General features: G+C 39.8%; 1 protein-coding gene across 4 annotated transcripts in view; it reads right to left on the reverse strand.

The window, feature by feature from the left end:
* Nucleotides 1-12,252, reverse strand: part of PTPRB (protein tyrosine phosphatase receptor type B) — an 84,959-nt gene that overhangs the window by 49,823 nt on the left and 22,884 nt on the right. For 3 of the 4 annotated variants that reach the window (XR_006176813.2, XM_065558862.1, XM_005280060.3), the window contains exon 4: nucleotides 8,338-8,614. Coding sequence is in view for 3 of the 4 variants with exons in the window: in XM_065558862.1 (XP_065414934.1) it covers nucleotides 8,338-8,614 (277 nt within the window). In the remaining variant the exon portion in view is untranslated. Of the gene's footprint in view, nucleotides 1-8,337; nucleotides 8,615-8,996; nucleotides 9,727-12,252 lie in introns of those variants that run through there. The other variant, XM_005280061.5, reaches the window with a different exon arrangement.

Below are 12,252 nucleotides of genomic sequence, written 5' to 3' on the forward strand. Positions count from 1 at the left end.
TCCCAGCAGTTAAGTTGGACACAAAAGTGTGTAAATTTAAAGTTATTCAAGATGAAAGTACAATTTTAATTATGATAGTGGTTTGCTTTTTGCTATTGTCTTCAGTCAGCATAAGCACCTTCTGACAATATATATCCACTCTTCTACTGGAAGGGTCTCCAATACCAGAAGTATTGTCCTGCACACCATGTCTAAAAACAACAACAACAACAAAAACCCACCTGTATATAGGCTTTTAGAATGTGTACTTTAGAGGACTATTCTTTGAGAACATATCAAATTGATTAAGTAGTCATCCTGGGCGAAACTGCTTGAGAGAAAGCTTAAGCTCCAAAAATGATAGCAAGTCTACTCCAAAATGTACAGACTTTTGATTATTTTATAGTTTCCTGTAACTAAAAGAAGTCATTATACACTGATGCACTAAAGCTCTCATTTGTATTTGGTAACATAGTTATGTTAATGTACAAAAAAGTACTAAAGTTGCAGACTTAAGCACTCAAAAGTTAGGAAGTGACTGAATTCAGTGCCCATGTTGCCTTAATACAGTCTCCTTGTGCATATGCCTTGCCCAACATAACACACAAAGAGTGTGGCAGAGCCAGGCAGAGATCCCAGCTGTGCAGGATACCAGCACCGCATCTTAACCCTCTCAAAACCCATCCTTTTCCCTCTTTCGACCCACCGCTTCATTAACTGTGAACCCTGAGTAAGGCAGGGGCCCTATAAAACAAATGGCAACGTTCATTCAGGCATTTCCTAACTTTTGAGTGCCTGACTTGGCAAATGTAATATTCTTTTAATATAATTTCTTCTACATAAACTTCTAGGTTTAAAAAAAAACCAAACTAACACCCTCCCCCCCTAAATTCCATCCAAACCACACTGACCCTTCCATAGGGGTCTGCTTCAGGCTTGCTCTGCACACAGGAAAGTCTGGGCGGTGGAGAAGCCTGGAGGCAGCCTGGTAAGGCTGCTGTGAGTTAGAGCATCCTCCAGAGCTTCTCTTATTGGGGGGACACACAGGCTGCTAGAGCAGGTTGGAATCTGGGAGGCACAATGGTGGTTTACAGTCACCTTCGCCCTCTCTGCTGGGCCTTAAATTTTAGTGCAGCACAGAATGTGGCTCTGAATTTGATTTTCAACCTCTTCTGAAGTGACCTTGTGCAACCTCTCAGTTACCCTATCTGTAAAATGGGAGGAAATGTTACTTGCTTGCCTCCTAAGGCGGGGGGCGTGAGGCCTTGCTCAGTAATAAGGGCTGCAAAGAGCTGAGACTAGAATTCATGGTTTCCATTTTGGTGCCCAGCACAACAGTTCTTGCTAGGCCAAAGTGATGGTGGCAGCTGCTACTACTTTCCTGCTCCCTCCCCATCTGGAACTCTGTACCTGGGAGCGTGCTCATTTGTCTGTGAGGAAGCTCTTTGGGGCTGGAGCATGCTCAGTGCAGATGGACTGTTGAGAAATTTTAACCACTCGCCTTTAAAAAGCTCTGCTGAGCATGTGCAAATGGCGATTTTCCAGGTGTCAGTCTGATATGATAGGAATTTCAGAGGAAAACACAAGGCAAATCTCTGAACCGAGGACTCTGCCGAATTTCAAGTTCCTGCTTCAAACCACAGAGGCACTAGAGCGCTTCAAATAACAGATGGAAGAAAATTGAAATGGATAGAACTACCTATTGTTCTCTTAACCTTTTGGAAACAATGAACTGATTCAGCTGAAATTAAAAAAAAAAAAAAAATCCACCTGAGGCAAAGTGCAAACATAGAAAGTCTCAGGCCAAACAGTTAAAAGCTTGAAAGAGCTGCAGCGATCGAAACAGAAGGTTGTAATGGAAAGTGTCAGGCAACCTTAATTATAAGACTTTGCTACCAGCTCCACCTATAATATATAATAATCAATTAAAGACTATTATCCGGCAAATAAAAAGAATGTAAAATTATTCTTTGAAGGTGATTGGTCAAATTAGAAAAAGTCACCCTTTAGGAGTCAAACAAATAGTACCATTGTGTAAGGTAAGAATTTCCAGCATCTCTTAAGTGGAGAAGAACCATAGGTGATAAATGGATCTTTCATCCTTGCTGAAACAACAGAATTAGGATTAGGCTGACTGACTGCAAAAGTAATCAAAACTGTAATCATGTCTCTTACCAAATCATATCAAAGATAATAACACATTATTATTTTATGTGCTACGGTTTCTTCATAATGTACACTGTGCTGGGTGTGGAATTTAATTTCCAAGGTGTATTTTTAAAAAAAAGTTGCGTGCCTAGAAGGTGAAGTTCAGAAATTCAAACTTTATCTAATCTATCTGGCCCAGAAAACAAAACACTCAGTCTTTTGTACATCCGTTAGAACAAAGGAACAATGAGATTGGGAAATGCCTGGGCTCAAAGAGCTCTGGCTGGAAACAAACACTTAAAAAACCATTTACATTGTTATAAAATTCTCTGCTGGCAACTGTCCCACACTGATATATCACAGAAATAAAACATTTTCATGAAGATATTTTTATACTACTCTATAATGAACGAATGCCTTTGAATATATAAAATAAATAAATGTGGGGTGTTAATTTTTTTAAAAATTCTAATGCACTAATATCTTAGTTGTGAATTTTTTTTAGTAAGTGTACTTACTGGACATGCATAGCCCTTGTATGTACATTTGATTAACTGACTAGTTATGATTACAGCTGCAGAGTCCCAAAGACATGATGGATTGTAATTATGGAAACATAATATATTATCCATGAGAAAGATATAATCTAGGATGTGAGCACAGGACTGAGAGCTGGGAACTCTCAAATTCCAATCTCAACTCTTTGTGGCCTTCAGCAAACCACTTAACCTCTCTTTCTCTCTCTCTCTCTCTGTTTCCGCTTCTATATATCAGAGATAATACTTACCTACCATACAGGAATTCTGTGAAGATTAGTTAATGGGCCTGATCCTACAGTCCATAAACGATCAATATCTTTGGGATGAGCTGCATAACATTTTGCTTCTTGTGAGGAATGAAGCCCAAATTCATGATGATAAAACCTTTATATCACACTACAATATTATAGATTATGAATAGAGAATACATCTCTTCAGAGGATTATTATTATTTAAAATTTGTAATGCTTACAGGCTGACTATGTCAGGGTCCCATTATGCTCAATGCTGTCCAAGATACAGTAAATGACATTTGTCCCAAAGATCTCACAATTTATAGGATTACAAGGACGGTCCACCAACATCTGTGGAGTTTATAAAGCCACAGAAAAAAGTAAGGGGGGTTTAGTCTTATCTCCAAATTGGCTTGGAGTCTGACAGAGTTTATGAACTCTGTTGGTATATTACTAGGGTGATAGAATTTTTATTCAGTTCAAATACTTAACTTTAAAGTGGTTGCTAGCACAGGTGCCTCTATTTGTCAGTGGAACCAGTCTGAGACAAAGCAGTAACAGTATCTACCAGTGTAGTATTTTAGGAGAATACCATAGAATCATATAACTGGAAGGGACCTAGAGCGGCCATCTAGTCCAGTCCCCTGCACTCAAGGCAGGTCTAAGTATTATGCAAACCTTGCCTGACAGGTGTTTGTCCAACCTGCTCTTAAAAATCCCCAGTGATGGAGATTCCACAACCTCCCTAGGCAATTTATTCCAGTGCTTATGTAACCTTATGCTTCCAGTGCTTATGTTCTGTCTCATCTAGTGGCACCGAGACCACTTAAAGAGAGAGATAAAATGAGTCTGCTCTACAACTTTAGCTAACAGAGAGTTGGCTTTTAGCTTATGCTGTAGAGGCTCATGCACTAAGCACCAAAAGTCCCTGGCTCGATCCCGCCTGCTGACGACCGGGGTCTGTCGGCATTACACTTAACCACCCTGACCGTTAGGAAGTTTTTCCTAATGCCCAACCTAAACCACCCTTGCTGCAATTTAAGCCCATTGCTTCTTGTCCTATCCTCAGAGGTGAAGAAGAACAACTTTTCTCCCTCCTCCTTGTAACAACCTTTTATGTACTTAAAAACTGTTATCATGTCCCCTCTCAGTCTTCTCTTTTCCAGACTAAACAAACCCAATTTTTTCAATCTTCCCTCATAGGTCACATTTTCTAGACCTTTAATCATTTGTGTTGCTCTTCTCTGGACTTTCTCCAGTTTGTCCACATCTTTCCTGAAATGTGGTGCCCAGAACTGGACACAATACTCCAGTTGAGACCTAATGCCATGTTGTACAATGTATTAAAACCCCATCTAATTATAGCTAAACCTAGTGTCTCTATGAATGAAAATATAAGAGTTAACAGCAAGTTTTAAATAATTTATTCAAAAACTAAGAAAATACCCAAATAAAAACTTCATTAAGATACCTTCAAGATTCTAAAGACCAATTAATTACTTCTGGATTTTAAAATATGTATTTCCCCACAAATTTAAACTTAATTTAGAACTTCCTAATGTAAGAGTGTTTTTTAAATAAGGGCTGGATTCAAAAAAGGACTTAGGCACCTAACTGCTACTTTTGGTGCCTAAATCCCAGAATCAGGCCCTAATGGGATTCACAAGCCCCCTGCTCAGCTACAGCTGAACCCTGTAGGCCTAAACTCACTCAACACCTAAGTTTTTGCAGTAAAAGTTCCATAGGTGCCCATGTTTCTGCCAGTGTGCAGAAAAGTTTCTGCTGCTCCCCTTTAGGTGTTCAGATGCCTAAGCCCCAGTGCGATGCACAAACCAAGGGAAGATGGTTGTTTCCTCCATCTAACTTGCCTATGGAGCCCAATGCAGTTATCTTGTGAATCTGGCCCTAATGTTCTAATTAATGCCTTGAAGTCACTCAGAGGGACTGCTCAGATGTAAAAAGTTAAACATGTGCATAAGTGTTTGCAGAATCAGGGCCCAAGTGTTTTTGTCTGAAAACATATAAAATCCAATCTTACCACCTTTATTCATACAGTGGTCCTTATTCACATTTGAATAAGGGTTACAAGACAGCCCCCTAGACACATATTTTGTCATCATAGATTTTAAAATATCAATAATATTGTCCAGAATATATATATGTAAATGTATATCTTGTACACTAGTTTATATATTTTAAATACTACAGAACTGCCAATATCAATACTAAAATATGCCAAAGCCACAAACTTGATGCCTAATCACATCTGTTATCTTAGGTTTACAGTGCACAATTTATCTGTAGAGCTCAGTTCTGATAAATTATCAGCATTTCCCCTCTCATTTTCTGCTCTCCAAAAATAGCACTACTATCAAAATGAAACAGCAATATATATAATATTTATGCCACATTTTTGGGGAGTGAAAACCAGTTGTAGAGGTACAGATATTGTCTTTTCTAATTAATAATCTGTAGACTAAAGATTCTTCAGTAAACATCGCCATGACAGACTTCACCTGAATGAACCTTTGTGGTGTTTTGGATCAATGTTCTACAAATTAATAGTCTTCAGTTGTCAAATTAAATGGCAATTTAGGTAAACTCTTTTTTCTTGTTTAGAAAAAGCCCTGTCTTTTAACATATAAAGTTTTTCTTTTAATACATTAACGTATTAAATTACAATATCTTAAATTACTTTAAGAATATGATTAAACTCACAAAAGCAAATCAAATTATAGGTTTTCCTCAATTTAAACCTTTTGCTTAGGAATTGCAGCATGTGTGGTATTTACTATGCATTGATCTCACTTTAAATACCAAAGCAGAATGGAGCAAAATAAAGATAGAAAGCTTTTTTTTTTTTTTTTTTTTTTAATTTTAGGAGCTTAAGTTAAACTTCAACATTATTTTAACTACCCTACCACTTCATATTGTAAGTGTGAACATTTGACATTAAGGTACAGCATTAAGCAAAACATCATGGGCAAAATGTAAACTCGGCATGAGAACCAGCCTATAAAAGCGTAAGCAGTACTGAATGTTCACGAGAAATTATGTAGGTGGTCTATATAACATAGATGATTTTATACATATCTATATACACAATGGGCCTGATTCTGCTCCTATTAAAGTCAATGGGAATTTTGCCTTTCAGTATAATCTGCCCCAAAAGGTCCCCTCACACAAACACACTCATAGGTTAGTTTCCAAGAATGAATGCCTTTATAGATTCAGTTTCCATAACTTAGTTCACAAAAGTACTGACACTAGAAGTGAGTGAGAAAAAAGTGGGGAAGTCTTCCAGAAAACTAGAGTAAAATGTTGCCCCTAGTGGAAATGAAGGAATAGCTTCTTTAAAAACTGTATATTACTATATATTAAAATGTACTGTATTTTACTGTATGTATTATTTTGCCTTGTTAAACCTTAACAAATCAAAGACATTAATTAAAACATTGTAAATAGTTACATTTGGCAGATAATTGTGTATTTCTATACATAATCCAAATTATGTAAATGGCTTGACTACATTCAGGTGCTGGGTAATATTGCAAATAAAGCAACCTGAGTAGCTGCTTCCATAGGTAATTTTCACAATCTCCTTGAGAGATATGTATAAAAAAAACCCTCTCTCCTTCTTGCTAACTTCTCTGCTATCCAAACCCAACCCTCACCTAGATCCAGGTAAACTAATTTGGAGGATTTCAGCTGTAAACTTTTGTCAACCTTATTACTTTGTATCCAAAAGACGTGATAATACAAATATTGTACACAGATCTGTTTCAATCATTCTGTCATTTTCTTATATTCTGTGAAAGGCTGTTCACCAAGATGGAAATCTGTCAAAAATGATATATATAAACCATTGTCTAAATTAAATATTATTACATAATCAAAACACTTTTCACTTATATAATATATAATCTGCTGTCTATGTTGCTACCTTTTGCTCATCTTCTATTCAAGGGCTATATAAAAAACCTTTACCATTCACCAAAGATTGTGATAGATACCTGCTACTTAGATAAATTAATTTGTTATTTTTACTTTTAAAGTATGACTCATCAATATTAAAAACAGTTGGAGCAATGCATGATATAGATTTAAATTTCTGTTACTGTGGAAACTATTAGTTCTACCAAGCCATACTAAAAATATTTCTTGTGTTGAATATATGCCTATCACACTAGATTTGACTGCACTAGATTGTTTTACCTTGAGTTAATTGATTGCCAGTTAACTGAGTTTAGTTAACATTATTTGGAGAAGAGGCACAGTAATTGTGATATAAAACAACAAGGATTAGAGAGGGTCACTTCTAAGTATTCATCTACTATCACCTTCAAACATAAACAAAGACTACATTTAAAAATTGCAGTGCCTCTCTACAGCTAAAATTTTGGGAAAGGATAAAGGAAGGCATCAGATCATAGAGCCATTTAAATTTTTTTAACAACTCTGGTTTGAGTCCTGTATTAGCAACTAGCAGAAGGCTGTCAAATGTTATATTTCAGCAGCTTTTAAAAAAAGAAATATATGAAATTAAAACACCAGTATATGTAAGAAAGGGTCCAATCTTTCTCCCACTGAAGTCAATAGTGCAGTTCTTTGTTTTAAAGCTATAAATTGTTTGTACTTAAGAAACCCATGACATTGCATTTGCAGAATATGGATAGAAAATATCTGAGTATATTTATAGCCAATTATGTTTCCAATACAGTAAACCTATTGAGAACAACTGGTCCTTATGTAATACCACATATATTCCCATGATTTGTATTTGTAGGAAATGTACATACATTTTTATTTTAACTATAATCACAAGTAGTTTTATTTTAGGAAAAGGTATTAGCTTTGAACAGCTACCTGTCAGCTTTCATGGGCTGAAATTGGTCAAACTTATTTCCAATAAAGTTATGCAGAGTAAGACAGTCAGTTATCCACTCTTGATAGGTTCAGTTAGTTTATAATGGAATAGTTGTGTTTTAAATGCAAGCAAATATGCTATGAACAGAGAATCTGTAACGCCTTTGCAGGGCGCAAAGCATGTTTTATGCTGCCATTTCAAAATAGATCTGTTTTGTATTATAATAGTTTGAAATCTATTTTTAACAAAATAAACCCTTTAAACAAATCTAGACTATTCACAGTAAAATCTCCCTTCAAGCCTAGAGTGACAACAAATGGGAAGGAGTTAAAGCATGGGAATTCTACAGCCAGCCTGCTGCAAACGATATAGATTTAAAGTGCCTTTGGAAATAGCGTCAATAATCCTCTGGGACATCATCTGCCTTCTATTTTCCATCATCAAAGCAAGGTCAGGAAAATCAGCTTCGAAATAAGGGGGTGGGGGGAACAAACCACCCCAAATCCCCTTTCCTAGGCTGCCAAAAAAAAAAAAAAAAACTTTGCAGCACTTCCGCACCTGTCGCCCTTACCTGTTTGCAAGGAGATGTTGCTCGTTTCTGTGTCCGAGAGAGAGAAAATCCTGAGATAATACAAAGTCCCTGCTTCTAAGCCATTGTAGCTGCATTCGTAGGACTCGTTAGTCTTCTGGACGGGATGACACTCTGTGTGCGAGGCGTTGTCAGAGCTGCACGTCAGGGTGAAGTTGCAGAGATTCCCCAAACTGCTCCATTTGACATAGACAGACTGGCTGGAAACCCTCCACTCCGTCAGGCTGATGGTACATTTCACAGGTTCCCCATGCCCCTTCTGGAGAGGACAACACAGACCGCTGATTAGCCACAACGTGCCTTGCCTTCTGCAGCACTCACCTGATTCCCTGAGTCGGTCTTGGGGCCATTGGGGTCGCTCACCAGGTGGGGAGACTTGCAAAGTGAGTCAAGAAAAGGAGACATTGCCCCCCCGCCCCTGGGTTTTTTTTTTGAGGGGGGGGGTTTGCTGCTGATGAAGGCGGCGATGGAAATTCACCTGGGGGAGAGGTGGGCGAGTGGCAGGGGGCACAGGGAAATCTCTGAGCAGCAGGAAAGGGGGGGGTGCAGGTGAGTTGCTCTGGGATGGACTCAATGAAGATGAAATGATTGGGGGGACTGTGGGTTCCCCCTGGCGCCCCTTCCCCCTCCTGGCAGCTCACCTTGATGAGGGCCAGCGCCAGCCACAAGGAGACCCCAGCTGCCGAGCGCAGCATTGCCATCAGTGTTTTATTTGCAATAATCCTCGTAGTGGGGGGGTGGGGAGGATAAAGAAGCGAAGTTGCCAAAAATGGGTCCTGGGTCGAGCCCCCCTCCCCCCCGGCTGGTGCGCGAGCAGCGGGGGCAGCCCTCTGCGGGGCAGGGCACTTGTTGCATGCGCTCAGGGGGGGCCCCGGGCTCCCTGAGGTTTCCTTCGGGCAGGGGGTGCGCAGGGGCTGCCCGCGGCCGGCTGCAGGCTCCGAGAGGAGGAGGAGGAGGAAGAGGCAGCTCGCCGCAGCACTTCCCACGCTGCCATGCTGACCCCGGCTGACTCTGCCTCAGCCCTGGCCGCCGACTTCCGCAATCAAAAGGCAATTTCCTCGCGTCCCTCTCCAGAGGCACAAGGGGGTGGGGGGCAGGAGCCAATGTCTGCGGCAGGCAGGGCGCCCAGGCCGGGCTGCCCCTTGTGCCCCCCTCAGCCTGCTCCAAGACTTTCACTTTCCTCCGCTCCTTCCTCCTGGTCCTAAGCTCAGCGCCTCTCGCTTCTCCCCCTTCACTTTCCTTTCCTCCCCCCAGCCCTCTTCCTTCCTATCTTCCTCCCTCATCTGCTTTCTCCCGGGGCTCCTCTCCCAGCCCGGGGCTATTTCTGACTCGGGAGCGACCAGCTGCTGATTGCCCTGGGCTTCTCTCCCCCTCCCCACACCCAGCGGAATCTCTTATGTAAACCGTCTCGTTTCACACTTGCCTCACCCCGGGTCCCATCCAGTTCACTTTCCCAGCCCCCCTCCTCCCCAGCCAACCTGGGCTTTACACAGATTGTTTTCAAATCTCCTTTCCCATCTGTCTAGCGACTGGTGGTGTCTCTGCAAAGTCATCATCTGGATAGTGCTATTTTCTGGCTAAGTTTTTCAGCGCCTCCTTCATTCTCTCTCTGCCCCACAGTGTCATTTCAGAGTGCCCAAGATTAAATACCCAGCAGTCAACATATGCATTCGTTATTTTTCTATCATATTCACACCAATCTAATCTCTACCTGTAAGAACACCAAAAATAATGTCAGGCTTTGTATGCCCTGGTATTTAATTTCTCCACAACTCCAGGGATGGAGGAGTAACCAGTACATCAAAGAGGGCCAAGTTAACTCCGCTTCCACCCACCCTCAACTTTTGTCCTTGAAACAATCTCCTTCCCAGTCTCCGAATAGCTCTGAAACTAAAAATACACACCACAGAAAGCAAGAAAGTCTCCAGATTCTCAGGGAACAAAGAAAATGAATTTCATACACTAAAGAAGCAGAAGCAACAGCAGAACCCACCACTTCTCCTATTTATTCCCATTTCCTTACATTTACATTTCAAGCCATAGCAAACAAGGGCTGGGGGTGAGGGAATATACCTAGAATTGTTTCACATCTTCAGTATTAGGATAGATAACAAGCTAGAAGCAGATTGGGTAAATTTGGAGTTGAATAGAGAAGAAAGATAGGATCCCCCCCTTTACACAGGATGTATTATATTTCTGCATTTTCAGTACTATATAATGTACAAGGGTTTTAACTTTCATGATCAACAATTAAGCAAGTTTGTCAGCAGCATTGTTACATTTTCTTCTGTGGGCACTGACATGAAAAAATGCCTTGAGTTAAAAATGGCTATGTTTGTTAACCCTCTTGGAGGAAGAGGAGGGGCTGCTGGATATTTCTGTCTATTGTTAGAAATAAGTGATTGGTCTGATAAGCAAGATCCAACAGTGTGAAAAGGCCAAACTTCTAACAGTTTTACTCGTGCTGAATAGTATCTTGGTCTCTGAGCCCACACTGAGCTTTCTGAGTGTGGATTCCCACACCTGTACAAAGCTCCATTGATTCCAGTGAGACTGTGTGCAGGGGTCCACTGATGCAAAGCTCAGTATTTCGATCAACGCGTTATTCTGCACATAGTTCCATTGCAACAAATGTGGCAGAATCTGGCTCAAAATGAGGGACATAAACAATAAATTGAGCAGCAACCCAAACACGATATCATGCTGGATCAATTTCAGTGACATGTCTAAAATTTTTCTATAACCACAACTATGTGATTCATAAGCTGTAGTGATAATATTAGTATTATTTTTATTTACTATTTGTATTATGGTAGTGCTAGGAACCTCAGTCACTGACCAGGACCCTATGGTGCTAGGCACTGAACAAACACGATACAAAATGATGGTCTCTGCCCCAAAGAGCTATTCTAAAGTGATAAACAGTAGTGTGATAGGTAATACGCAGCATGTGTGTTAGAACAAAATAAATGTAGATCTGAAATGATTGAGTTACCTTGTTAAAATCAATTCAAGTTGAGTGATGTCTGTTGCTGCACTAGCCACTCAGACTTTCTGATATTACAAGTTTCAGAGTAGCAGCCGTGCTAGTCTGTATCCGCCAAAAGAACAGGAGTACTTGGGGCACCTTAGAGACTAACAAATTTATTTGAGCGTAAGCTTCATGTGATGAAGTGGGCTGTAGCCCACAAAAGCTTATGCTCAAATAAATTTGTTAGTCTCTAAGGTGCCACAAGTACTCCTGATATTACAAGATCATTTTTAGAAACAGTGAGGAGATAGTGCTTTCAAGAATGAAAACATTATCAATATTGTCACCATACCAGGGAACAGCAATCTTCAGAGACTTATAAGCATAGCATATCTGAAAAAAAAAACCTATAGCTCCCTATTTCAACATGTGTATGTTTAAAAGCACCGGTCTTTTTTTTGAACTTGTGTAGATCATACATAAGTCCTCCTGTAAATGCAACATGTTCAGAATCGTAAATTATAGCACAGATGTACTTTAAAATACATAAACTAAAAATACATTTGGCGTGAAAGAAGAAAAATCTGTGTTTGAGGAACATGGCAAACTTTTTTTGTTCAAATTTGCAGGTACGTTTCTAGACAATTGCCCTTTCCTTTACCATTTGGCCTTAATGAAATCAGGGGAAGCTTCATAGCTTCAACCAAATGTTGAATTTTACCTAAAAGGATTGAATTCTTCTGAAGAGATTGTTTCCAACCAGAATAATTCAATTGTATTGTGCTATATGGCAAAAGAGAGCCAAATTTCAAAATTTCATCCTGGGAGATTCACAAGTAAGAGGATGCCGCTGCTTTTTCTGTGTTGTCCTTAAACTGAGAAGCAGTTCTTTTTTTATTGATTGAGTGATTTTTACTCCTGCAATC

This window comes from Chrysemys picta, chromosome 1 (genome assembly GCF_011386835.1).
Source record: "Chrysemys picta bellii isolate R12L10 chromosome 1, ASM1138683v2, whole genome shotgun sequence".
In the NCBI taxonomy this organism is placed as follows: domain Eukaryota; kingdom Metazoa; phylum Chordata; order Testudines; family Emydidae; genus Chrysemys; species Chrysemys picta.